The following is a 23,685-nucleotide window of genomic DNA, read 5'->3' on the forward strand; positions in this document are numbered from 1 at the left end:
TCCTTGTACAACACCATCATTTGACTTGCCACCAGAGAGCCTTTGAGATAACTCTCACGCTTCACGCAATATGCCCCCAACCCCCCCCCCCCCCCCCCCCCCCCGCGCCCATAGTCGTGCTGTGCAAAAGCACGCCTTATGCTGCACACATGCCACCCACCCAGCCACCCCTTCCAAACGCGTGAACGCGGAAAACATGCAAAACTGAATCGAAGCCAGAAGGAATCCGTAGAGAACCAGGCCTTTTCGTCCGCTCGCATTCTGGCATTCAAGTCCCGGCACACCACACAAAAGAACGCCAGAGACGCAAGAACATGCGTTGCCAACCACCCAGCTGCCTGCTCATTGCAAACTGAAGGACAAAGCGCTTAGTCGAGACCATCTGCGCCGTCCATGTCCACATCTTCATTATCAGCCACCTTCCTGGGCTCTTCGAGATCCTTCTTGAAAGCCGCCTTCTTCGCGTCTACATCGTCCCGGCTAAGATCCTTCATCCAGGTGTTGTTCCTGACGAGAATATCTTGGACCCTCTCTCTCCGCTCGTCGTTGAGCTTCTTGTACTCTTCAGCTGGGTTGGGGACGGCCTCGCTGAGACCCGCGCGCACGGCGTCTGGTTGCAGGAAGTATTGAACACCACCTGTGCCGAAAGGTTCGCTATTGATAAAGGTCATGATGTAAGCGGCGGGGCTGATGGACACGGTGATCTTGTCGCTGTGCTTGACGTGGTCGAAGCGTTCTTCCTCGGTGAGATCTTCGGCTCGAGCGAGACGCTTCTTGAGGTACGGGTAGTTGACGCGGGACAGGTCGACTTCTTCGGTGGGTTCCACGGCCATGTACGAGGCGACGTATGCTCGCCAGCGCTTAATCCGGTCGAGCGTGGTGAAATCGAAGGTCGGGTCGTCCTTCTTGAAAAGCCGCACGTGCGCCCACATCTTGGCGGGGTTCTGTAGAAACATCAATACATGATCTATAAGGGGGAGGTGGTGTTGACTTACGTAGGTGATGCGGTAGGTGTCAGCGTCCTTGGCGAGCTTCTCCACAGCCTTGCGATAGCTGATCTCGTTCTTGTGGGTCGTGGTATCGTTGACACGATCCTTCCTGAAGAGGTTGTAGATATCAAGGCTCTTATCCTTGTTATCATGACTGACGACAGCAAGAGCGAAGCGAACAAGCGAGCTCAGGAGCCTGTCGAAGGAGTACAACTGCCACCCAATCTGCAAATAGTACCTTCGTAAGGTCTCCTCGATAAAGTTCATCTCGACTTCGCCAGAGATTTGATCTTGGAACATTTCGAGAAGCTGTTGGTAGTAGTTCGCTGATGGCGATGTGTCCTTGAAAAAGTCGTCGGGCTGCTTGTCGAGCATCTTGAGCTTCTGCGCTGCCTTTGGCTCCTTGGCGCGCGCAATGACTTCTCGTACCTCCTCTTCGCTATCCTTGAGCTTCAACAGCCTCTCGTAGAGCATGACGAACATGCGGAAGAAGCAGTAAATCGAAGCGTTGGAGTACATGTTGTACTCTACTCGTTGGTAGGGTTCTTCGTGTTCGAACTCTCGGTCGCCGAAAGGCGTGGGAGCATCGGTATATTCTACCCATTGCCTCTCTGGCCGATCTGCGCGAGGATTGGAGTTTGAACTGTCAGCAGCAGCTTCCTCGTCCATAGCGGATGCGTCCGGAGTACTGTCTCGGCTCGCCGACGCAACACTGTCTTCCTTGTCCTTTCGTGATTTGTTGTTGGGGTCGAGAACATTGCGACGGAGGTCCCCCTTCTTCAATTTCTGCGAGCGTTGGGAAACATCATCGTCTGGAGAGGGCGTGTCCTCGCCAGAATCGTTTGGCGTATCACGTGGCGAGGTTTGTACCCGCTGCTCGAACTTGGCAGAATCGATACCAAAGAAGAGAGGAACGAATTCCTTGATAAAAGGTACGACCTTTGCAAAGTCGGCACTGTTGTTGTTATCCGCAAACGTAAGCATTAGCCGAGCCACGTCGAAGAGTACCTCTTCATCCCGGAAGGAAAAGGCAAACTGGTAGTCCGGCTGCGATATCTCTTGGATCTGCTGGAGGCGCTTCTGCTCTTCGTATCTGACCTGGATCTCGTTCGTAAGGGATTTGGGCTGGAACTGTCGCTTGTCGGCCTGCTTGACGGTGATGCTCTGGTGATCCAGCGATTTCCAGAAGATCTTTTGGGTCTGATCGCGCCAGACCTTCTCCCATTCACGCTGGGCGGCCTTCCAATCCTCGAGTTTGGTCTTCAAGCGGTGGAGGAGTACGGGAACGACGCTCCAGGGCATTTGGAACAGTTCCTTAATCACGTCCTTTCCCCTGTCACGGCCATAGATCTTCATAATGACACGTTTGTAGATCGTCTCACTCTGTCCACCAAGTCCAGGCGGCAATGTGAATCCCTGTCTGTCCTCCGGCTTCATCGTGAGCAGCTGGTTGGCGATAGGCTCCAGCTGTTGGATCGTGCGGCTGCAGGCCTCGATGTTGAAGTCGTAGTCGTGGCGCTCTTCCTCGATTCTGTGCAAGCCCTCCTCGAAAGTGTTCTTGCGATGGGCAACGAAACCAGAATCCTCGGAGGCCCAGGTCGGGTGAGATGCCCACTCGTCGTTCAGAACAGATCTGCAGAGCTCGTCGCGTCCACTACACACGCGTTCTCGTTCGCGCCTTGGGAGCAAGCGATAGCTAGGACCAAGACTGCGGCAGTTCGATAATGAGACACGCGAGTTGACAGTTTTGGGGCGGTACTTTTGCTGCTCTTCGTCCTCGCCCATGAACTTCTTGAACCAAGCATAGAGTTCCTGATTCCCGCCGATGAAAGAACCGGCGCGAGACAGTAGTAACTGCTTGTCGATCAAGTCTTGCGAGTAGAGGTTGCAGAGCTTCAAGAACTCGTTCATTGTGTTTTTGTTTCCAATGAACTTCTTGACGCGGTCAAAGAAAGCAAGCTCATCCTGGCTGGGTGTTGTGGTCGTCGTCGGTGGCATTGGCTCAGGTAGCGCAGGAGTCAGAGTGGGTGATACCGGTGGTCCATCGGGAATTGCCTGCTTTGCGCCATGTCCGGTCTTTGCGCGCTTCAACATGTTAGTTGATGATCTTTTGTGATGCTCTATTGCATTCGAAGGAAGGCCTATTTTCATCTCTGGTGGGAAGAGAGCTAAACAGTACCCCACCATCAAACATAGTGATGATAGTCTCGATGACAATGGTTGTGATTTGGTGGGGTTGAGATGGAAATAGAATTTGACCAAAGGAAAGAATTGAAAGGGTTGGGGCAGAGAGCCGTGGAGATGCACGTGCCTCTATAAAGAAAAACAACGTGACCTAACCCTGCCCGTTATAGTGTGAAATCATGTACGTACCTTGTTGACATTGCCCTGGTTGTATCCTCCTCGAACGTTTGAGGTTGGCATTTCTTGCGACATGGGCGCGGGCATCGGTGCAGCCACAGGGCCTTGTCGCTCGCGCTTCCTCTTGTTGTCGCGGTTCGCTGTAGGTGTAGGTGCGAAGTTGCCCATCGGAGGCAATCGAGATGTATCGGCGCGTCCGGGCGTTTGTTGGTTTGCAGCGGCACCGTATCCTGATTCACCTCGAACATTGCTGAGCATGACTGCGTCTTCAGCCGCGTTCTTGGCGGCCTGCTGTTGCGCTCTGTGTTGAGCAGCGGACTCCGGAAGGAACTGCTTGAAATCTTCCAGGAGATCTGGCGCACCACCAAACAGGTGGGTGACTTGGGCGTAGACGTCCTGAATGGGCTTCGACTCTCTCTGGTACGTCTGTAGTATCTCCAGGAAGTTTTTGTAAATGTCTGGGTGAGCTGCGAATCGGTTCTAGGGTACTATTAGCACTTTGATTTTCAACCTCACAGTGAAGAATGGTACCTTGATCTTGTTCACGTAGCTAATCGCGTGGTTGAACTCTACTGGCCCTCTCTTCTCTGCTGCAGCCCCGCCCATCTGTGGAAGCTGAGCAGCACCGTTCATAGCCTGTCCTTGTAACGAGGCACCCGGATCAACGCTGGGTGACATCATTGAGCGGCCAGTAGCTGCAGATACTGCGTTTTGTAACTGCGAAACGCCTCTCTGCTCTTGTTGGTGAGCTAGCGCTGCAGCTCCAGCAGGGTCAGGATGAGGACGCGATGTGACCTCTGGCGAGTGAGGAGCTGGGCCCTGCTGTCCTTGGGGACCGTACAATGGCCCTCCTAGAGTACGGTTATTGGGTGAAAACATCGATTCTTGTCCCTCAGGACCTTGAGCTCTCTGTTGTTGAGGCCATGGGCGTCCTTGGGCAGTCTCGTAGTATGTGCTCTCGTGTTGCGGGCCGTTGTTGCCATTGACAGCACCGCTGCGTGGCGGTGAAAGCGGCCTTGGAGCGGGCATAGTCGATACCATGGTTCCCATGGGCGTGGTGACTCTGATAGCGTTTGGGTCGCCGTTGGTGCCACACTCGATCTTGTAGCCGGGTGGCAGAAAGGTGTTGAAACCTTGGATCAAGGCCGGATTGCCCGCAAACAGTGTCGATACCCTCTCAATGACGCCTGGGGTGTCGATAGCACCGCTCTTGAAATCCTTCATGATGTCGAGAAACCGGTTGTACACGTCGGGGTGGTCGGCGAACTGGACTTTGACCTGGTCGAGATAGCTCAGGGCGTCGTTGAGGATGGGCTGCTGTCCCTGGCCCATAGCCATGGATCCTGGAGGGCCAGCAAAAGGCATCAACATCTGGGCCTGGGTAGGTGCCTGTACAGCGTGTTGCATGCGCGGTGTAGTCTGCTCATGCTGTGCGGGCGCATTTCCATACATGGGGCCTGAGTTGGGGCCACCCATGGGTGGCGCAAGTGGGTTTGGCCCGTTCATGGGTCCAGATTGGCCAAGCAGACCGTTGGGACCGTGGATGGTTCGCGTCGAGGGTGCGACTGCCACTGGCTGGTGTATTTGGATCGGCCCTGAGTGGTTCTGGTGCGCAGCGTGCTCGCGCTGCTGTCGCTCATGCAGGTCGCGGTCCCGCTGCTCTGCCTCGCGCTTGACGATGTCTTCTTGCTGGTGCATGGCATGCGACTCCATCTCTCTGTCTCTGTTTTCGCGATCGCGCATCTCGCGCTCTCTGTCGGCGTTGGCTTGCTCCGAAGTCGGCATGTGCTGCTGCTGCTGTTGTAGGGTTTGCGAGATGCCGGGTAGTGAGTACGGAGGGGCCTGCGGGCCTTGGTGAGCTTGCGCGCCCGCGTCTGACGATGGCGGTCGCTGGGCGGACATGTGGGGCGACGAGTGCTGAGGTTGCGCCGTCAGCCCGGGAAGTGTGGGGAGGTTCTGGTTGTGGGCTGTCGCGGCGTTTGACGAGTAGTAGCCGCCACCTGTGACGGGGTTAGCAATGCGAACAGGCGCGTCGTCCGCCGGTGCTACGTACCAGATGGTGGAGGGAGTACTGGTCCCGGACCCTGGGCGGGTGACGCATGTGAGGGACCCTGGGGCGTCGCGCTGTTTGGCCTGTCATCGGTCTCGAAGTCAGCGTGAATCCAATCGAAGGGTGGTGAGAAAAGGAGCTCGCAGGCGTCTTCGCTCATGGTGCCCGTCTGCTGTGGGCAGCGAGTGGGAGGCGAGTACGCACCCATAGGGACCCAGAGGCCGTGGCGCCTGGCCTTGACCCTGCTCTGTTTGCTGCTGGCCCTGCCCAGCTGCCGCCGCTTGTGCAGGCGGCCACCCGTCGCGATGCGCTGGATTCATGTCCTCGGCTTTACCAGGCGTGCCGGCGATAAGGCAGCTTGCGTAGCCGGTTCGGTAGTCGCGTTATCGTGTGTTGAGCGGATTAGCCTCTGCTGGAGCTCATGGGAGGCTCGTTTCTTCGAGGGGGGTCTGTTGGGCGTGGTGTGGCTCGTAACTGGAACTCGGTCGCCCGCTGTTGATCAGGAGCAAAAGCGCGGCTGGAGCTGGCACGGGGACCCAAGTCGCGCGATTCGGGCGTCGACAGAAGATGGGACGGCGGTCGAGATGTATGCGACAGGCTCGAACGAGTCAAAAAGAACAATAGCGAAAGGGCAGGCTGGTGATGATGCTTCCGCTATCGACACAGGTTCTCGTCAGGGACCACAGATCGGTGCAACTGTCGGCCCGGAAGGCGGTGGCAGAAAATCAATCAGCGCGTCATCTAGCCGAGCCACTCGGCCGTCAGCCTTATCTGAGATGCCGCATGCCGAAGCTACTTTCCCTTCGTTGGCTTATGGTATATTTTCACGCAAACCTATACCAAGTTTCACGCGTCGTTTCCAAAATGAAGCACGAAAATATGTATTCACTCCATATGACTTCGGTGGGAAGCCAATTCAATCGCACTCGCCCATCCCCACCACAAACGCCTCAAAACCACAACATAAGAAGACTCGTGATGCTCGTTGTCCATTCCGTACCCTCCGCTCAATCCTTCATTAGAAGATCCACTGGAAACTCTCAGTAACCTCAAAGCCGACTCTTGACCTGGACATCATATTAGTAATCTCGCTTGAGTGAACCAACCAAGCGGCGGACTTACCTGATATCAGCGCTGCTAGCACCAATCAACACCTCAAACGCGCCCTCCTCTGCAATCCAGGCACCTGTCTGACCAAGACTCGTGTCAAAGTATCCCACGGAGTACTTGTCCAGTGCCAAGACTACATCCTTCGTCTCATCAGGCTGCAAGAAGACTTTGCCGAAAGCCTGGAGTTCCTTCTCGGGGCGAGGAAGCGTCGATTTGACGTCTTTGACGTATGCTTGTACAATTTCGTGCGCCGCAAATGAACCCGTGTTCGTGACTGGTACGGTGATGGTAATCTTCCCATCCTCAGAGAGTACCGTGCTGCTAGCACTCGGTGTTCCGTATTCGAAGGTCGTGTACGTGAGACCGTGGCCAAACGCAAAGAGCGGTGCAATCTTGGAGCGCTCGTAATGCCTGTAGCCCACGTAGATACCCTCGCCGTACACAGTCTTCAAGTTCTCGCCAGGCCAGTTGTGGTACGCGGGGTTGTCTTCGATACGGACAGGGAAGGTCGTTGGCAATTTCCCGCTGGGACTGCTGTTTCCGAGCAGCACATCGGCAAGAGCATTTCCTGCTTCCTGACCTTGGTACCATGCTTGGAGGATAGCTGGTGCCTTCTGTACCCATGGCATGGTAATCGGTGTTCCAGATTGGTTGACGATGACGGTGCGCGGGTTGGCAGCTAGAACAGCTTCGATCAGACGATCCTGCGAGCCGTTCTTCGGAAGATCCATCGTTTGCCTGTCGTATCCTTCCGACTCCCACTCGGCGTCCAGTCCAACGACTACTACAGCCACATCAGCATCACGCGCTGCGTCCGCGGCTTCCTGTAGACGATCGATCTTGTCCTCCTCTTGGTAGCCGATTCGGCAGCCACCGTAGTCGTGACGACGGCCTATGACAGAAGCCTTGGACGCGGGTCGCACTTCGTTGGTGCTCTCAATCAAAATCTCCACAGGCTTGCCCTCTTCGAGATGGATCGACTTGAGTACATCTTCTGAAGCGGAGAACATAGCCTCGCCCTCCTGTATCCAGTCCCAGTTGTCGATGAAAATGTCGCCGTTGATGTACATGCGCCCTGGCCCAACTGACGCAAAGCTGAAGCTGTGGTTTCCGGTAGTCTTCGGTGTGAGTGTGGTCTTGACTTTGAAGGAAAAGTCTGGAAGAAGTTCCATTGGCGCAGAGTCCCATAGCCAGAGATCTGTGCTCACCTTGTGTTGAACGACCGCCGGCTCACCCTTGAACCTGTCGCCCTTGTAGTATTCTAACTGAACACCGGTCTCACCATTGGACCGGCAGTATGGTGAAGCAAGCGGTAGCCACTTCGAGCTATCGCAGCCTTGGGCAAATGTGATGTCTCCGTCGAATCGATTTTGGAGACCTTGCCAAGGTGTGACGTTGTAGTAGGGGTTGAGACCTGCGCTTCCTCCTCCACTGGCAATGGCTCGCTTGACATTTGGCCCAATCATCGCAATCTTCTTCGCGTTCTTGATGGGGAGTACGCTGTTCTCGTTCTTCAGAAGCGTCAATCCTTCGATACCAGCCTGGAGAATCAGGTTCCGCGTCTCCACGTTGTCGATCGACTGTTCCGGCTCCTCTGGTGTCATGTTGCTCAAACCCTTGACACGATCGACAAGATAGAGTACTCTGGCGGCGGATTCTTCGATATCACCACGGGTCAGCTCACCCTTCTCCAGACATTCCTTCACTTGGTCGATCTTGCGCCATTTGGACGGCCCGGGCATCTCAACGTCAACACCAGCTTTTATTGATGGTGCAGTCGCATATGTGCCCGTCCAGTCGGAAATAATGGCTCCGTTCCACTTCCACTCGCCTCGGAGAATCTCCTTGATCGAGTGCTCATACTCATCCGCGTGAATGCCATTGATCATATTGTAAGCACTCATGAGCGCCCAGGGTGATGCATCTCGAACAGCTATCTCGAAGGGCTTCAGATAGATCTCACGCAATGGCCGCTCAGCAACGATGGCATCGTACGCCTGCCGCTCAGTTTCTTGCTCGTTCCCAAGAAAGTGTTTGATCGTAGCTGCAACACCCTTGCTCTGAAGACCGCGAACATACGATGCAGCAAGCTTTCCAGTAAGGAAAGGATCTTCCGAATACGACTCAAAGTTGCGGCCACCAAGAGGGGACCGGTGCATGCACACGGTAGGCGCAAGCAACACGTTTGCACCACGAGCCTTTGCTTCTTCTCCGAGGTGACGGCCGATCTCCTCAATCATATCCAAGTTCCACGTGGAAGCCATGGATATGCCGCATGGGAATAAAGCGGCCTAGCTTCGTCAGCGTAAGACAAGCAGTGCCAAGCCGGAGTACGTACAGGTGTGCCGTTAGTGAAGAACTCTCCGCGAGCGCCATTGGGTCCATCTGATGTCTTGATTGACGGTATGCCCTTTTCGGGTATGGCTACAGTCCGCCAGAAGTCCGCTCCTGCAAGTAGTGAGATCTGGAATGGTCAGCCCGGCTCCGCTCAAGGCTGCTTCGGCTTTTGAATAGATTAACGAGGTCAGGTGGGATTCTAAGCGATCAGAAAAGCCATTCATTTTGATTACCGAATTTCGAGAACCAATCCTTCTAGACCTTCTGCTCCAAAAGACGGGCTGAGATAAGGGATTGTGGCTGGGGAATGACTCGTATCCCTACCAGAAAGACGTGTAGGGTAGAGTTGACACCCCCTTCTGCCTCAATCATTCGACATGACCGTATCGAACGCCGAAATTCGAGATATCTGCCACAAAAGTAAAGGCGAACATACCTGTTCCTCTAGAGTCAGCTTCGCCGCAAGTTCCCTCGCCTTGTCGTCCGGCCGCTCCATCGAGAAGATCTTCTTGCCCGCCATCGTTTCGTCTGCCGGGGAAGCCTCCTCTGGAGTCGCAGCAGGCGTCAAAGTAGGAGTAACGAGAGTGACTGGTTGGATGTGGATAGCCGCGTGCTTTATGTCGTGCTGTTTGATATCTTCCGTCGGACTAGCGTTTCCAAGGTTGATTGTAGCCATTGCAGATCAACCAGAATTAATCATTCGATAAATCCGGAGCGTTCGAGCGAATTGCCGCGCCTTCTTGCCACTGCAACCGGAGCGGTAACGAGCGAGGGGTTGGACGACGATGCGAACGAGAGAGGGAGGACAAGCTGAAGGATTAGCAGATTCAGAGGCAGTCAATCGAAGTAGATTGTCATCCTTTAGTACTTGCGCAGCGCTGGATGCGACTGTCTCTTGACGCATGGACCCAGGGAAAACGCTCGAGTACCGGATCTATTGGAAACAAGCCTTGTCCTAGTCACGGCTCGCAGGCACGTCGTCTCAGATCTACAAGGTAAGTATTATTGGTCGGCGGGGGCAATCAACCGAAGTTAACGCGCCCGTCTCGATCTGTCGACAGGAGGGAGGCTCATGTGTGATCTCAATCTAGATCCGTTGCAACGGCTTCTTGTGGCGAAATCCGAGAGTAACGCGAAGGGTACGATAGCAATCCTTTGATCCCCACCACGTTGCAGCTTTCTGAGCAAGTAAGAGCCAGACATCCCGCGCAAGTAGGTTGAAGGAGCAGGTGACACGTAGACTAGACATGCAAGTCTACGCCGCGCAGCGAGACATTCGTCTCTCGAGGTAAGCAGCGTGGAACTTGATTCGTCGCCTACTCTTTGTTGGACAGCTGTGATGGCGGACCTGAACCTCCGAAGCTAGTCTAAAAGGCAGTTGAGCAGCTTCCGAAGCGCACATTAGGCAGTCAAAGGATGATACAGCGCGGTTGCATACCAATCAGTGGTGGGAAATCTCGCAATGAGGTTGTAGCGGCCCGAGAGGCGGGTATGTTAGCGGGAACCCGGGCCAGTGAACCGTCTGCATCCTGGCTTGCATATCACGCTGACGAAGTCTCCGCCTGGGCCAAGCGAGCGTTGATTGTGGTTCATCGACACCATCGGACGTTGGAAGCAGTGACCAGACCAGAAAGTCGGAATGGAAACATCTGGACGTCGTCTGTTCTTGCCCCGCCAACGCCGCACGTGCACGATGTCGCGGTTGGATCTCAGACACACGAAGATCATTGCGAAGTCTGGCTATCTTCACCGAATCTTCATCTGCGAATCCGTATTTCAATGAGGATGCGAATCTATCACGACACTACTGTCCAGGCCGGCTACTAGCTCGTGCGTCAACTCGTAGCCCTATATCCCCACGCCGTTGAGCACCTGACACGAGCAAATTGATCGGAGTATCGTCGGAGGAATAGCAAATGAAGAGGTACTATGGTACTTGATTGCGACCGCACCGTAGTCATTCAGCAACCAAGTGTTGGTACCAGCAAGTTCATCGTTGAGATGCACTGTTTCCTGCTGTGCTGGTGTTGGAAAGGCACTGCGGCAAGTGACTTCGGGAGTAACTTCCGCGCCGCTTATCCTGCGTGCCTGCTTTCTCAGCAGGCGAAGCAGCGCTCGACCTCCATGTCCCCGGAATAGCATGTGAACACGTTCTGCGTATCATGAGGAAGGATAGTGGAGTACTGGGCCGTCTCTGGGGTCTTGCGCTGAAAGTGATCGGCATGAAGACACCGTTTGGGCAAGCCGAAGAAACCGCCATGAAAGCTGTGCCTGACGTCTCAATAATCGACCACGCAAGAACGTTGGACAATTCACATGTATTTCGGCGGCTGTGAATCAGAGCATGTTTGCCAGTATCTCAGAGTACCTCATCACCTTCCCATCAAAAGCCATCCTTCCACATTGCATTCACAATCACAGCACCTAAAATCCGAAATGCATGGCTCAAGACCAATTCTTCTATACGAATGCTAACTCATTGACCCAAAGAGGCTTTCCATCAACGTTGCCTCCTTCTCTTCTCATACGCCTCATCGAGGATGCTTTTAGCTTGAATCTACCAATCATCCTGCTTCCGTCCATGCATAGCAGCCTGACGCTGTCTAAGCGCCTCTGCTAATCCACCAGCGATACTACCACTGCTGTCCCGCGCGCTCTCCATTGTGCTACCCCCACTACCACTGTACCCACTATCCCGTCCAGAGTCACCGTTGACGGCTTTCCTGGCGGCAGGACGTTTGGCAGGTGGAGCCGGAGGCTTGGGCTTGCTGTTTGCAGGGCGAGCGGGTGGCGCTGGGGGTGGAGCAGGTGCTGCTGAACGTACTTCCTCAAGGTATGCAGACGGCGCCCAGCCGGAGGCGGATTTGTCAAGACGGGATGCTAGCCACCAACCTGTTGAAGCTTCGTTAGTATGTCGCGTTAGTGGAAGATCAGAATGAACGTACCATTGCCCTCCTTCTGTGTGACCAGGATGATCTCATCCTTCCCTAGACTCAACTCTCCAGCGCTCTGACCTGCAAAGTCATATAGCGCCTTGTATCGAGGTTCCTTCGGCTGAGCTGGCGCTGGCGGCGGTGGGGGTGGAGGGGGAGGTGTGCGTGATGAGCCGGCTGACGCGGTACGCGCATGATAGCCTGCACCGTTCGACAAGGCAGCGACGGGCGCCGGAACAGGTCTGGCTTGCGACACTTCTGGCTGAGGGACAGGTCTCGGTTGCGGGGCGGCAGGCGTGGGTACAGCTCTTGGTTGTGCTGGACGAGAGGCGAGCTTCGAAGGACCTCCGCCAGGACCACCGGGCCGCAACAGCTTACCCTTTGTGATGGGCTTTGCGGCGATCTGCTTGCCTTTGGGCGTGGGTTTGGAAACGGAGTTGGGTGGCTCTCCTGGCCCAACGTGGATGGTGCTACTCTTGTACTGGTCATCCCTCGGTACGGCGGGATCTTTGACGACCTTGACCTGAGCTGGCTTGCCAGGCTTCTTGTTGTATTGGATGCTACGGTGTGTTAGCCATTTTAGGATGCATGCCGACTGTGGAACTTACGTCTCGCCTATTTGGAGTGTCATTGCGCCTCGCAGCACGTTATGCAGCTGAGTGAAGAACTCAGTCTTGAATACGCAGTTCACTAGTGGATCAGGCTCTGTTGGTGACCCAGCGCCGATCGAGAACCAGTCGTCTTTAAGTGTTGAACAGCTGATCATCTTGATGGCGCCAACGGGTATTACCCTCTCAGGCAAAATCTGGATTTGCCCTTTGACCGAGGCAACCTTGACCAGGTAAACGTTCTTCTTTGTCAGAATGAGCGTGCGAGCTTCTGGTTTACTTGATCGACCGAGCTTCGATACAAGCACTTCCGCCCTGCACGAGAATGGCACCTCTTCGTTCGGAGCTATGCCGACCGCTTGGGCCATGACCTCACCAGTGCCACCTTTGTTTCCGATACCAAGGTAGTCGCCCATGAATCTTCGGGATCCAATCAAACTGTATCTTCTGCGTTCTTTCCGCCCTCCGAGTATCTTGTGACCTTGGTCGCGCCATTCGATGAATTCCTTGCCGCCATTAAGCTTGCGCCAGAACCGCTGGATGCGCGTCGCGCACTCTGCTCGGTATCGTAGATAGTTTCTCCATGCGCGCTGAATGCGAATAGCCATGTTGTGCCAGTACTTGTCTCGCATAGTCTCCAAGGCGAACAGTGTCTCGGGTGTCTTGATGAAAACCTTTGTTGTACCAATTTGGAACTCCTCCGCTGGGATGTTGGTATCCTTCAAGATCTGTTTAGCACCCGTCTCGTAGTCCCCGGTCCAGGTGTACTCTCCTGCATATGAGCACTTTGGTGACAGCAAGAAGAACCGCTCCACGAACTTATCGAAGGTCTGACGGGACGCAAAACCAGCTCTCCGAATGCGCACGTTTTCTTGCAGACCCAGATACTTGACCTGATGTAGTACGTTGGCATCGGTGAATTCTTTGGGCGATTTGTTCTCGTTGGGCTTGATGGTACGGATGTAGGACGGACGAGCTTGCATCAAAGTCGTCACCAGGTCGTTCGCCGAGGCTTTGATCTTATCTCCAGCCGTCGGGGGTCGTCGCCTGTTGTCCTGATCCACCTGGTGGGGGAAGAGAGTATGCACAAAGGTGTTGCTGCTCTGACCAAGCAGGTTTAGCAAGTCTTTCAACAACTGATCCTTGTTCTTGTCGGTCATGCCATCGATCGCGTACGAGACCTCACCAGCATAGTGCTTAATGACGAACTGACCCTGGCGAGGCGTGAAGTTCGGGTTCGACGAGAGAGCGTTAAGTCTCTGGACGAATGTTTGATCCGCGGCGGTAGGATCGGCGTGGGCTGTCGCACAAGCGTCGTTCAGGGCTGCGAAAACACCCGGTGGCCGCTTCTCCTCAATCAGGTCGCATACAATCTTGTTGTCGAAGTACTTGATGGGAGTCCACTTGATCTGCTCGCGCTCGTACTCTTCTTGTTCCGCCTTGAGCGTCAATTGGATAAAGATTTGCTGTAACTTCTCGTTGACGTAGTTGATGCACAACTGCTCGAAGCTGTTCTTTTCGAAGATCTCAAAGCCGTAGATATCCAGAATACCAATCGACTGGGCGGTCGCACCTCGGGCCTTCAAAGAGACGTTGACGCGCTCCACAATCCAGTCGAAGAGGTTGAAGTAGATTCCCTTGGAGAGTGCGTCGCGGACTGCATTTGCTTGCGCGCAGTTCAGAGGCACGTCGTATACGGAGCCTCGTCGCCCTCCTCGACTTGTCTCCATAACACGAATGGTCAGAGCTTTGTTGACATGCGACGCATCGACTTCGAGGAGATAGGCTACGAAATCTACTACCGACTGGTCGACAATAGCTGCGTTGCCTGAGTCATCCTCGCGGAACGACACATTTCCTAGCCACAAAATTGCTGCAAGCATCCGGAATATGTTGTCCTGCTCCGCTTGTTGTAATCCAATAACCTTCATGGCGTTCAGCGTGTCGTCGAACTCGGCGTGGTCGTCGATTCCCGGGACGTCGAAACATTTCGATTTGCTCGTGTAGAGATAGGCTTGCGGTTGTTGTAATCCGAAGATTTCTGTGCATGTCAGCGCGAGTCTAATGTCTAGTCAAACTGGGCGTACCTCTGTATTGTGAAGATGCGGCTTTTGTGAACTGGTAGAAGATATGGAAGTTGCGCTCGTTCACGATCTGACCCGTTACTCGGGTCTTCTCGAGCAGGTAGTTGTTGATGTTTGCTCCCACTGGCTCTCCTTGCGCGTTGAAGTGGATCTCGAGATACTTTCCGAACCGCGACGAGTTGTTGTTCCTCAGCGTCTTCGCGTTTCCAAAGGATTCGAGCAGCGGGTTGGTGGCCAGCACCATGTCCTTGATCTCCTGGATAGATGAATTGCTACCCCCCGAGACGTTGGCGATGTACTGCATAAGTCGCTTCGCGGCTTCTGTCTTTCCCGCTCCTGATTCGCCGGAGATGATGACACATTGGTTCTCCTTGTATGCGTTCATGTTGTAGTAGGCGGACTCGGCGATTGCGAAGACGTGAGGGGGTACCTATGCCTCATTAGCCCTGGGAGTTAGTGGACAGCTATGCACCGCACCTCCAGCCTGTTCTTGCCCTTGTAACTCTCCAGCACTTGGTCGGTGTAGATGCCCACTGCCACTTGTCAGCATCCCCCTCTGAGGCGCATGTCCTGTCACCTACAGTCGCGGAACGGGTTGACCGAGACCAGCACGTGGCCGATGTATGTCTGCGCCCATAGTCAGTCGCTGTCCTAGTCTATCCCTGCGTGGGTGTGCGACGCGGGGCTGGCGCAAGCGGGTCGACGCACGTATATCTCGCCATTTTCGAATCGCTTCTTCAGGTTCTCGTTGATGGCCTCATTCGAAACCTTGCTGATCAAGGTGAGATCCGATACACCGACTTCCTTCTTCTTGGTGGTCTCGAAGACGGCCTTGGTAGCGAACTGGGCCTTTGGCTGAGCGCCGCCTCCGGCCTTGCGCGCGGCGCGGTTGGTTTTCCCCTACATATCACCTGTATCAGCCTGTGTTCCTTCCCCGAAGTCTCTCTGCATCCTACCATGATTGGTGCCCGACGTCGAGCTGGGACCTGTAGCTTGAGTCGGCCAGTGGGGTAGGACGTGTGCTGCGGATTTCAGGGAGCAGCGATGTGGTAATAATGGACGGCAAAGCCAGGTAGAACCAGTATGGGGGGAGCAGTCGCTCGGGAGTGTGGGCGTGTAAAGATGGCTGCAATGCGGCGGTTGTAGAGACCGGCCAACGTCAGAGCCCTGGATGGAATCGGGCGCTTCGGAGGGTACTCGCCCCATCGTCCCAGCACAGCCACAGCTATTCAAGTACGACGTACGCGCAAGCTACCGCCGCGGCTGGAATTTCCTCGTCATCTCCATTCACCCTCATTTCATGTTGCGCTGCACGCATCAGACTGTCATGCATTGTAGCCATGTCACTTCCCAAAACATCTGCTCTCATACTACTTCATCATTCACCGTCGCCGCTGCGAACCCATCCAGGCTCGGCCCAGTTTCCGCATCAAAGTGTCGCAGCAAACGCCTCACACAAGGACGACCCGGGTGTGCCGCGTACGCATAATTTCTCGTGACGTGTCACAAACTTAGGCATTAGGCACCAACGTTTTGAGGGTCGTGACCGGATGCTCATTCAAACTAATCGCTAGGAGAAAACGCCAGCAACATGCAAACCGTCGTGATTGAGTGTTCGAACAACAGCACTGCTCAGTAGCAGAGACGACGCCGTGGAAATGCCCAAAACCCTAATAGAAATATCCCAGATCCCAAAAACGCCATCGCTCCAAGGTCGTCATTCAATCATCATGAGAAAACATCACCGCCAAAACGCCCAACGCTCGCCCAGTCCAGCCGCTTGGACTCTTCTAGTTGCGGACCGCCCCAGGAATATACCTTGGGGTCTACGAGGCAGCCCAGACCGCCTTCTTGACACCATTCCGACACGACAGCATAGATAAATTCAATCTTCGCGCGGAGGAGGTTGCCCTCTGTGAGCTCTTTGTAACTGTCTTCCTTGTCGGCTGAGCCGTAGAGAAGCTGTTGCAATGAACCGCGAAGATGTGCTCTGGCCTTTACGTGCTTCCACGGCACGTTTCCTGTCTCTTCGAGAAGAGACGTCGCATCCAGAGGAAGGCATAAAAAGTGCCCGTAGCTTGCATCTGACGACAAGACAAGTTTGGTGTGGTCGGGGAAGTTGAACTAAACATACTGTTAGACAGGCTTTGCGAGAATTGGCAAAAGCGCTTACTTGGAAGGAGCCGTCGTCGAAACCCCAGATCCCAACGTTACCAAGGCGTTGGTAGAAGCGAACAAAATTCACGCGGGGATCTTTTCTGAGCGGCTTTTCTTCGTCACCAAAGGTTGCGCACATGTACTTTCCAAACTTGTGCCACACTGTCCGGATCTCCTCAATGCGTCGCGATTCGAGCACTTCAATCTCCGACAGTCCCCGATCCTTCTTCACGGTCGTATAGTAGTTGAGCGCAACGCTTTTGGCAAGCTCTCGGTTGCCTCCAGCCTTGCGTAGGTGATTGTATCCGTCCGTGGCAAAAGCGATCGTAACGGGGTATTGATCCTCTGCAGAGAGGAGTGTCCCGATACTACCATCGTTGAGAACGTATCCCACTCCGTATCTGCGGCTGTAATCTACCCATTTTGCGACAAATGGTAATTGCGGTGGCTGGTCTCTTCTTGACTTTGTAGGCTTCTTGTCGAGGGCTCGTTCAAGGTTATCGCGGAACGTCATCAAGCGCGCCAACACGGTCACTGGGTCAGTCGCAGGCATATCATTGCTGACGGTCCGATAGCGGGGAGCACTTCGCGCTGAAGTTGGTTGCGGCGCAGGTTCCGATTTCGCGCTCTCTCGAGCGCTGGTCCGGGAGACTCTTAGAGGTGGAAGGTCAGGGAGCCCGTTCGATGTTGTCTTTGGCGCTTCTTTTGCGGTTTCCTTCGCCGCTCGTGCGCGCGTCGAAGTTCGTGCCTCACGAGGGACGCGTAGAGGAGCAGGTGCGGAAGCCGTGCTCGCAGTAACACGCCCAGTGTTCGAGATCTTGCGGGCTGCTCGCAACCGCGTCGGCTGTTTGTCAAGTATCCTGTGCGCGGGTTCTGGCTCTTCGGCTGGCTCTACGTTCTCCTTCAATGTCTGCATCGGCTGTGGCTCCCTCCGTGGGGCTCTGGATGCACGAGTCTTTGTCCGCTCGTTCCCGGTAGTTTCTGACAGGGCTTGGCTTTCAGATGACGATTCCTTCTCTTCCGATATTTCGCTGAGCCCTCCCGGGGCTTGATGAGGCCACTGCGTGCGGGCAGGGAAAGGTACGTAGACGACATCTTTAGAGAACGGGATGTTTGGTTGCTTGCCGGCTTCAATCTCCTTTTGACAATCTCTTGCTACTGTCTTGTTGGTTCTGCGACCGAAGGTTCCAAATGCCTTTCCTTGTTCGTATTCGCCGACCGATGAGGACTTGCAAAGCGCCCACCACTCCTCAGTGTATCCACGCCTAATCGTGGATGCTGTTGGTGGGCGGTTCTTCGGCCATTTCGGCACCCGCGAGGTACATTCGCTGCTCAGCTCCAATGGGATATAGCCCAGTTTGAAGAAAGGGTGCGCAACAATCTGGTCGGGGGTCGGTCGCTCGTCTTCGTGCACCAACAGTAGCGAGACAATGTCGCGGAGGTCGTCGGTGATCTCGTTGGCAAACTTGGCGAGGTCGGGCCAGGTGTATTCGCGAGCCTTCAGCTTCCGGTAGATGTCTTCGCGCTTGGCGGCATGGAATGGCGCCCTTCCGACCGCGAGTGTGTACATCATGATCCCGATAGCCCACAGGTCGACCTTCTCGTCGTGACCCTTTCCTGTCTTCTCCAAGACCTCTGGTGCAAGGTAGTTTGGTGTACCACACATGGTTGTTCGACGGATCGCCCCATAGTCGCTCTGTGACACCAGTAGTGCAGCAAGACCGAAGTCGCCGACCTTGACATTCATATCGCGGTCGAGGAAGAGGTTGCCTGTCTTGAGATCGCGGTGTACGATGTTCCGTTGGTGGAGGTATTTGATTGCGCCGCACGTCTGGATCATGAACCGCCGGATCTCAGGCATGGTGAAGTATTTGCGCTTCTTGATCGCATCGGCAAGAGAACCGTTTTCGCATAGCTCCAGGACAACGTAGGTGCTTGATTCGAAAGAGAAGGCGCGGAAGAACTCGACGATGTTGGGATGAGATAGCTTCGAGTGGATCTGTAGTTCAGTGACAAACTGCGGCGCGTCAGCAAATAGCCATGCTTTCCTCCCAAGCTTCCAGTACCTTTTGCGCCAGTTTGGGGGGCTCCATTTTGGATTTGACAATCTTCAAAGCGACGGTCGAGCTGCCGAGGTGTTCGTGGCCCAGCAGCTTTGCGCGATGGCAGATCGCGAAGCCGCCTTTGCCCAGCTGCGATCCCGTTTCATATTGGAGTCCCTCGGGGTCCTGCACCACGGCCGGCGGGGCATCTGCGTGTATCGACGAGGCAGACATTGGCGTGGAGGTAGATGGTGAGAGATGATGAAATCGGGGACGAAGTCGCAGAGTGTTGATGGCATGTAAACAAGGGCCCGTTAGCGTCGTTGCTAGGGCTGTCGGCCAATCGGTGCCCGGGACAGTCCGCTCGATGCACAGCGACTTGCACAAGCTTGCACTGGAGATCGTGCCTCACGATCCAGTACGAGTTCGACTTAGTCGTGTGCGCTGGCCATGCGTCTCGTCACGTCTCCCGCGTTGTCATGGAGCTGCTGGGCCCGCAGTCAATCGCCATCGCTGTCGGTGGATCTCCGGCAGCGCAAGGCAGCATCGATTTGAACATCGAGCCTGCAGCCATGCGCACCACCACGAATAATCCTACACCACTTTGCTATACAGCTGTTCCGATGCGTCTATCTGTATGAAGCTTGCGATGCGCACCCGTCCGCCGGTCAATTGTCTCCATATCTCCCCGCGACCATCCGAAACGCTCTCGTAACCAAACATGTCTCTCACGCTCAAGGTCACATCACTGTTCGTCAGAACGCTTGCGAAGCCTGTAGCAGTATGTTGGTCAGCCCCGGGGATCTTCAGTCATAATTGACACATTCCAGAATGCCATCAAACGCAATGCCCACGAACACGACCGCTTTCGCCGGATATGCGTCAAATTTGCCCAAGGTTTGCATCGCGTCGATATGCGCATGCGCCTCGGCCTCCTCCAGGACCCGGCTGTTATCGACAGACAGATTAAGAAGGAAGTCCAATTAGCAGAGGCTGCGCGGAAAAAAGCAGCCGCCCCAACGGTGCTTACTGAAGAGGAGATGAAGGCGGAGGAGGCGCTCACGGAGAAGGAACGAGAAGCTATCAAGAAGAAGACTGAAGAGAGAATCAAGCCCCGTATCCGACCTCTATCCGAACAAAAAGCTATCGAGATGGGCGCCAACTTCGCTGCCGAGACCTTCATATTTGCCGTTGGAATCGCTGTAATCCTCGTTGAGCAATGGCGACAAAGAAGGAAGGCACGCAATGCCAGAGACGACATAAGAGAAGACTTGGAGGAGGTGCAGGCTGAGCTCAAAGCAGTCAAGGCAGAATTTGAGGAGTTCAAGGCGAAGCACCCGGAGCCTGCTTCCTCAAAGATACTAGGGTTCTTCACGGGCAGTGGGAAGAAGGAAGACAAAAAGCCTGAAGCCGTGGGCGCCGAAGCGAAGCCAATTTCTGTCGAGGCTCAACCCAATGCTGCCCAAGCGACGAATGCTACATCTGCAGCGCACGAGCAGTCGCCAGCCGATAAGCCCTCACAACATAAGGATCTAGGGATGTACACCAGGGAAGCGTAGATATGTACATCGTACGGGCATACATTCCACAGGCTCGACTCATCGTTGTACCATGTCGAGAGCACTATTCGGATACACTCCTCTCATATACCCAACACAATGATAGAAGCATGAAGTTTTTCATTCCTTACAGTGTTGCGCTCCCAAAATCTTCTATTGTTAGCTTCACATCTTGATTTGACGTTCTGTCTACATCCGTTGGTTGCTCTTTCCGTCGTGACCGACGCACCTTCTACAAGAAGAAGCTTAGCTCACAGGCACTGACTAGGACCACATACAAAGAACACACTCCCTCGATATCTCAGAGATACACGCTCAATCATTCTGACACCAGATCATCCCCAATTGCCTCGGAGACTCACATCTGCTTACTCTCGGTATGGGTCTTCTATACAACACCTGCGATACTGCGCCTTGTCCCGACGAGAAAGAGCAGCCCATCATCGAAAGCGGAGACATGCGCCCCATGAGCGTTGTCGCCCCTGCTCAACTAGACGGGGGAGCGGACTACTATTCGCAAGCATTCAACGACAGGACCTTTCACTCTCAACAATATCACCACCCCCAAGTCCCTCGTCAACCTCAGAACGCGCCTTCCATCCCCCCACCGCCGCCACGCCAACCATCCCGCACCCTTGGCAATGCAGTCAATGACCTACTTCCTTACTGCACAACCGAACCGCCTCTGAGCCAAGCGCAAGTCATCGCTCTAAGCGACGTTGTGGGTAGTCTAAAGGAACTCGTCGTACTGGCCCTAGGTGCTGCTTCTGGTGTGCCGGGGAGTATGGAGAAACTGGAAGGTGCGGTGGGTTCGCAGGCCGCAGTGAACATTGTGGAGTTCTTTGCCGACGAATGGGAGATCGAGGGCTGAGAAGATTCATGGGTGTTGGGTTAGAAGTGAGGGGATGGTTCGCTGCTGCATAGTGGATATGGGGGATAATAAGGGGGCATGAGTATGTGATGATGAGAAGCACAGGTAATCATGAGGGAGATGTGAGGTTCACGGGTGCTGATGGGAAATTGTATCATTCGCTACCAAAGAGGAAAACTGCGCTCGCTTCCAAACCATCCACCACACCTGCGAAGTACAAAAGGTTCGCTCACTCCTGCCTCCTCAATGTGCTGCACCTCCAAGTCGAAAAGACCAAGGGTATGTCAGCACGTCATCTCGATCGACGATGGAGAAGAATAGTCAAACAGCTACATAGACCGGTGATGACAAGGGAATGATGTCTTCGGGACGTCGATCATCTGTTCTGAGGTCAAAAAAAAAGGATAGCGGCGTCGACCGGTGATGACAAGAGATCGATGTCGTCGAGGCATTGACAAATGTTCTGAGGTCAAAGAAAACGAAACAGGACAGCGGCGCCGACCGGTGATACAAGAGATCGATGTCTTCGTGATATCGACCAGTGTTCTGAGGTCAACGAAAACACGTTCAGCCAACACGTCCGACCGATGATGACAAGAGATCGATATCTTCGCGATGTCGGAACTCTGTTCTGAGGTCAAAGATACTGTTGTACATGGTAGAGCTGAGAACGAGCGTCGTGTTGTAATCTACTCCTTGCGATCTTCAAAAGGGTCTGCCGTAGCAAATGAAATTGTGACGAGTGGATATTGTCGTTCTGGAAGAGAACTCTCGACCGATCCGGAAAGCTCGGTGCGAGTGTCGTATGGATTGGTAGGCCACCTACCTCGACTTTATTGTGACTCTGTCAAGGGCCAATGACATCGTTCTCAGGACTCGGGGTAGGTATTGAGAGGTAACATGTTCGCGTTAGTAGTCCTTCGCTTGTCAGTGGTAAGAGTGAAATGGAACCATGTTCTGTAAACGTTGAAAAGCATAAGCGCATGTCTTGAGTAATATTATGTATTACTGTAAGGACAAGGTATCATGTATTAACCACTTCATCCTCCGTAAACACAATCATCAAAGCGATGGTATCAAAGTAAGTGCACATCAACATTCCGCCAACTTCCCGTGAACGACCTCGGAAAGCAAGGATGTAAAAGCACTGCGAAGGTGCTAGGCAATCTACGAGCCTCCAAAGCTGGTGATGTTAATCCCAATATCAGCCAACGCTGGTCCAACATCGAGATTCAGGTTGATCGTGTTGCTCTTGATCGCATCTTCGTAGTAGGTCAAGTGCTGGCCATCCTTGATACTCGAGTTGCCCACAATCTCAAGCGGCAGCACAGCATCGTTGTACTTGTTCTGGATCAGGCCCAAGATAGCGAGCTGGTCGACGTGGCTTTGCAGAGGGAATACGTTGTCGCCGGGCTTGAGGTAAAGGTCTGGAATGAGTGCGTAGCCAATTGCGGTGCCGTCGACGGCTAGGTTCATGGTGATGTTGCCTAGGTCGAGGGTCATGACAGAGGGGTTGGGAATGCTGACGTTGGCAATGAGGTTGGAGCCATCGGAAAGGATCTCGTCTGTGCCAGAGAGAATGCGCACGTCGCTGATGTTGAGTCCAGAGAGCTTGTTTAGTCCTGCAAACACGATTAGACTAGTTCTTACTGTAGCTTCAATGAGACATACCCTTCATCGTAATGACTTTGTTGTAATCGACGTCCATGGTAGGCAGGCCAGAGAGGTGAATGTTGGTCTTGCCGTCAAGGTGAATTTGGAGTGTCTCGCTGTCAAGCACAGCCTTGGTATAACTGGAGAACTCGACATCACTCGCGAAAATGACATCTTGATCGACGGTGACGCGGGTCTCTGCCTCAGATTTCGCTTCAGGTATGGTGATGTAGATGAAAGGGTCTTGTCCTGGTAGCGATAGTCCTGCTTTGAAGCTATCAATCTTAGGGTGATAACTGCTGCCACTCCTGATGACTGTATCAATCTTCAGGTGGACACCGTTCTGCTGCGGGTTGGTAACTTCCTGGGCGGTAACCTCGAGAGTCGAGGAGTTGATCTCATGCTGTGCCTTATTTGGTATGCCAACAAATATGATTGGCAGAACGATGACCAACACTATGATCACGAGGACCAGGCAATCTGACGTAATGTAAACACGAAGTACGTTGAGGCTGTCGGGAGAGACTTACCACACCACCAAAACTTTCTGCAGTGGTTCTTCATACGCCCTTTGGCGCCTGGCGTGGGCCCTGGCGGGTAGAGCTTATTCATAACGCCGCCTTTCTTCTGGGGCGTTGTATACACATCGTCCGCCCGTGTCGCTCCGCCGTCTTTGCTCTCCATATTGACGGTCTTGTGTGAAGTGTAAAGAAGTTGTTGTGTACAGTTCGATCACTCTGTCGCCCACCGGTTGATGGCGATTCAGAGCGACTGTGGGTTCTTCAGGGGACAGACCCGCAGGGTGTCGCACGCGAATTAAGTAGAAATAAGAAAATACACCAAGACTTCCAAGGACGGTATGAACGCGGAGGTACGCGGGGGAACGCACACCTTGTGGATGTCAAAAGCTGGGGAATGTGTAGGAGACTGG

The 23,685-nt window shown here is 54.1% G+C and overlaps 6 protein-coding genes across 6 annotated transcripts; 2 read left to right on the forward strand and 4 right to left on the reverse strand.

The window, feature by feature from the left end:
• Window positions 1-368: 368 nt before the first annotated feature.
• J4E84_009441 (uncharacterized protein) lies at window positions 369-5,608 on the reverse strand (the record flags this gene model as incomplete). The annotated part of the gene is made up of 5 exons (XM_049392003.1): window positions 369-944; window positions 996-3,074; window positions 3,363-3,830; window positions 3,882-5,350; window positions 5,404-5,608. The coding sequence occupies 5 exons, from the start codon at window positions 5,606-5,608 to the stop codon at window positions 369-371; spliced, it is 4,797 nt and encodes a 1,598-aa protein (XP_049240187.1).
• Window positions 5,609-6,418: 810 nt separating this feature from the next.
• J4E84_009442 (uncharacterized protein) lies at window positions 6,419-9,523 on the reverse strand (the record flags this gene model as incomplete). Its single annotated transcript, XM_049392004.1, has 4 exons — window positions 6,419-6,467; window positions 6,523-8,801; window positions 8,849-8,974; window positions 9,284-9,523. The coding sequence occupies 4 exons, from the start codon at window positions 9,521-9,523 to the stop codon at window positions 6,419-6,421; spliced, it is 2,694 nt and encodes an 897-aa protein (XP_049240188.1).
• Window positions 9,524-11,404: 1,881 nt separating this feature from the next.
• Window positions 11,405-18,905, reverse strand: J4E84_009443 (uncharacterized protein; the record flags this gene model as incomplete). The annotated part of the gene is made up of 10 exons (XM_049392005.1): window positions 11,405-11,739; window positions 11,793-12,340; window positions 12,389-14,429; window positions 14,476-14,902; window positions 14,950-15,005; window positions 15,054-15,099; window positions 15,181-15,372; window positions 16,234-16,596; window positions 16,646-18,646; window positions 18,696-18,905. 10 exons carry the CDS (start codon window positions 18,903-18,905, stop codon window positions 11,405-11,407), a joined length of 6,219 nt encoding a protein of 2,072 aa, XP_049240189.1.
• A 487-nt stretch (window positions 18,906-19,392) lies between these two features.
• J4E84_009444 (uncharacterized protein) lies at window positions 19,393-20,230 on the forward strand (the record flags this gene model as incomplete). The annotated part of the gene is made up of 2 exons (XM_049392006.1): window positions 19,393-19,452; window positions 19,502-20,230. 2 exons carry the CDS (start codon window positions 19,393-19,395, stop codon window positions 20,228-20,230), a joined length of 789 nt encoding a protein of 262 aa, XP_049240190.1.
• A 2-nt stretch (window positions 20,231-20,232) lies between these two features.
• Window positions 20,233-21,101, forward strand: J4E84_009445 (uncharacterized protein; the record flags this gene model as incomplete). Its single annotated transcript, XM_049392007.1, has 2 exons — window positions 20,233-20,241; window positions 20,565-21,101. The coding sequence occupies 2 exons, from the start codon at window positions 20,233-20,235 to the stop codon at window positions 21,099-21,101; spliced, it is 546 nt and encodes a 181-aa protein (XP_049240191.1).
• Window positions 21,102-22,268: 1,167 nt separating this feature from the next.
• On the reverse strand, window positions 22,269-23,438 carry J4E84_009446 (uncharacterized protein; the record flags this gene model as incomplete). The annotated part of the gene is made up of 3 exons (XM_049392008.1): window positions 22,269-22,723; window positions 22,773-23,234; window positions 23,285-23,438. The coding sequence occupies 3 exons, from the start codon at window positions 23,436-23,438 to the stop codon at window positions 22,269-22,271; spliced, it is 1,071 nt and encodes a 356-aa protein (XP_049240192.1).
• Between the last annotated feature and the right edge of the window lie 247 nt (window positions 23,439-23,685).

The sequence above is a fragment of the Alternaria hordeiaustralica genome (assembly GCF_023758085.1).
Source record: "Alternaria hordeiaustralica strain BMP 2776 chromosome Unknown scaffold_29, whole genome shotgun sequence".
NCBI lineage: Eukaryota > Fungi > Ascomycota > Dothideomycetes > Pleosporales > Pleosporaceae > Alternaria > Alternaria hordeiaustralica.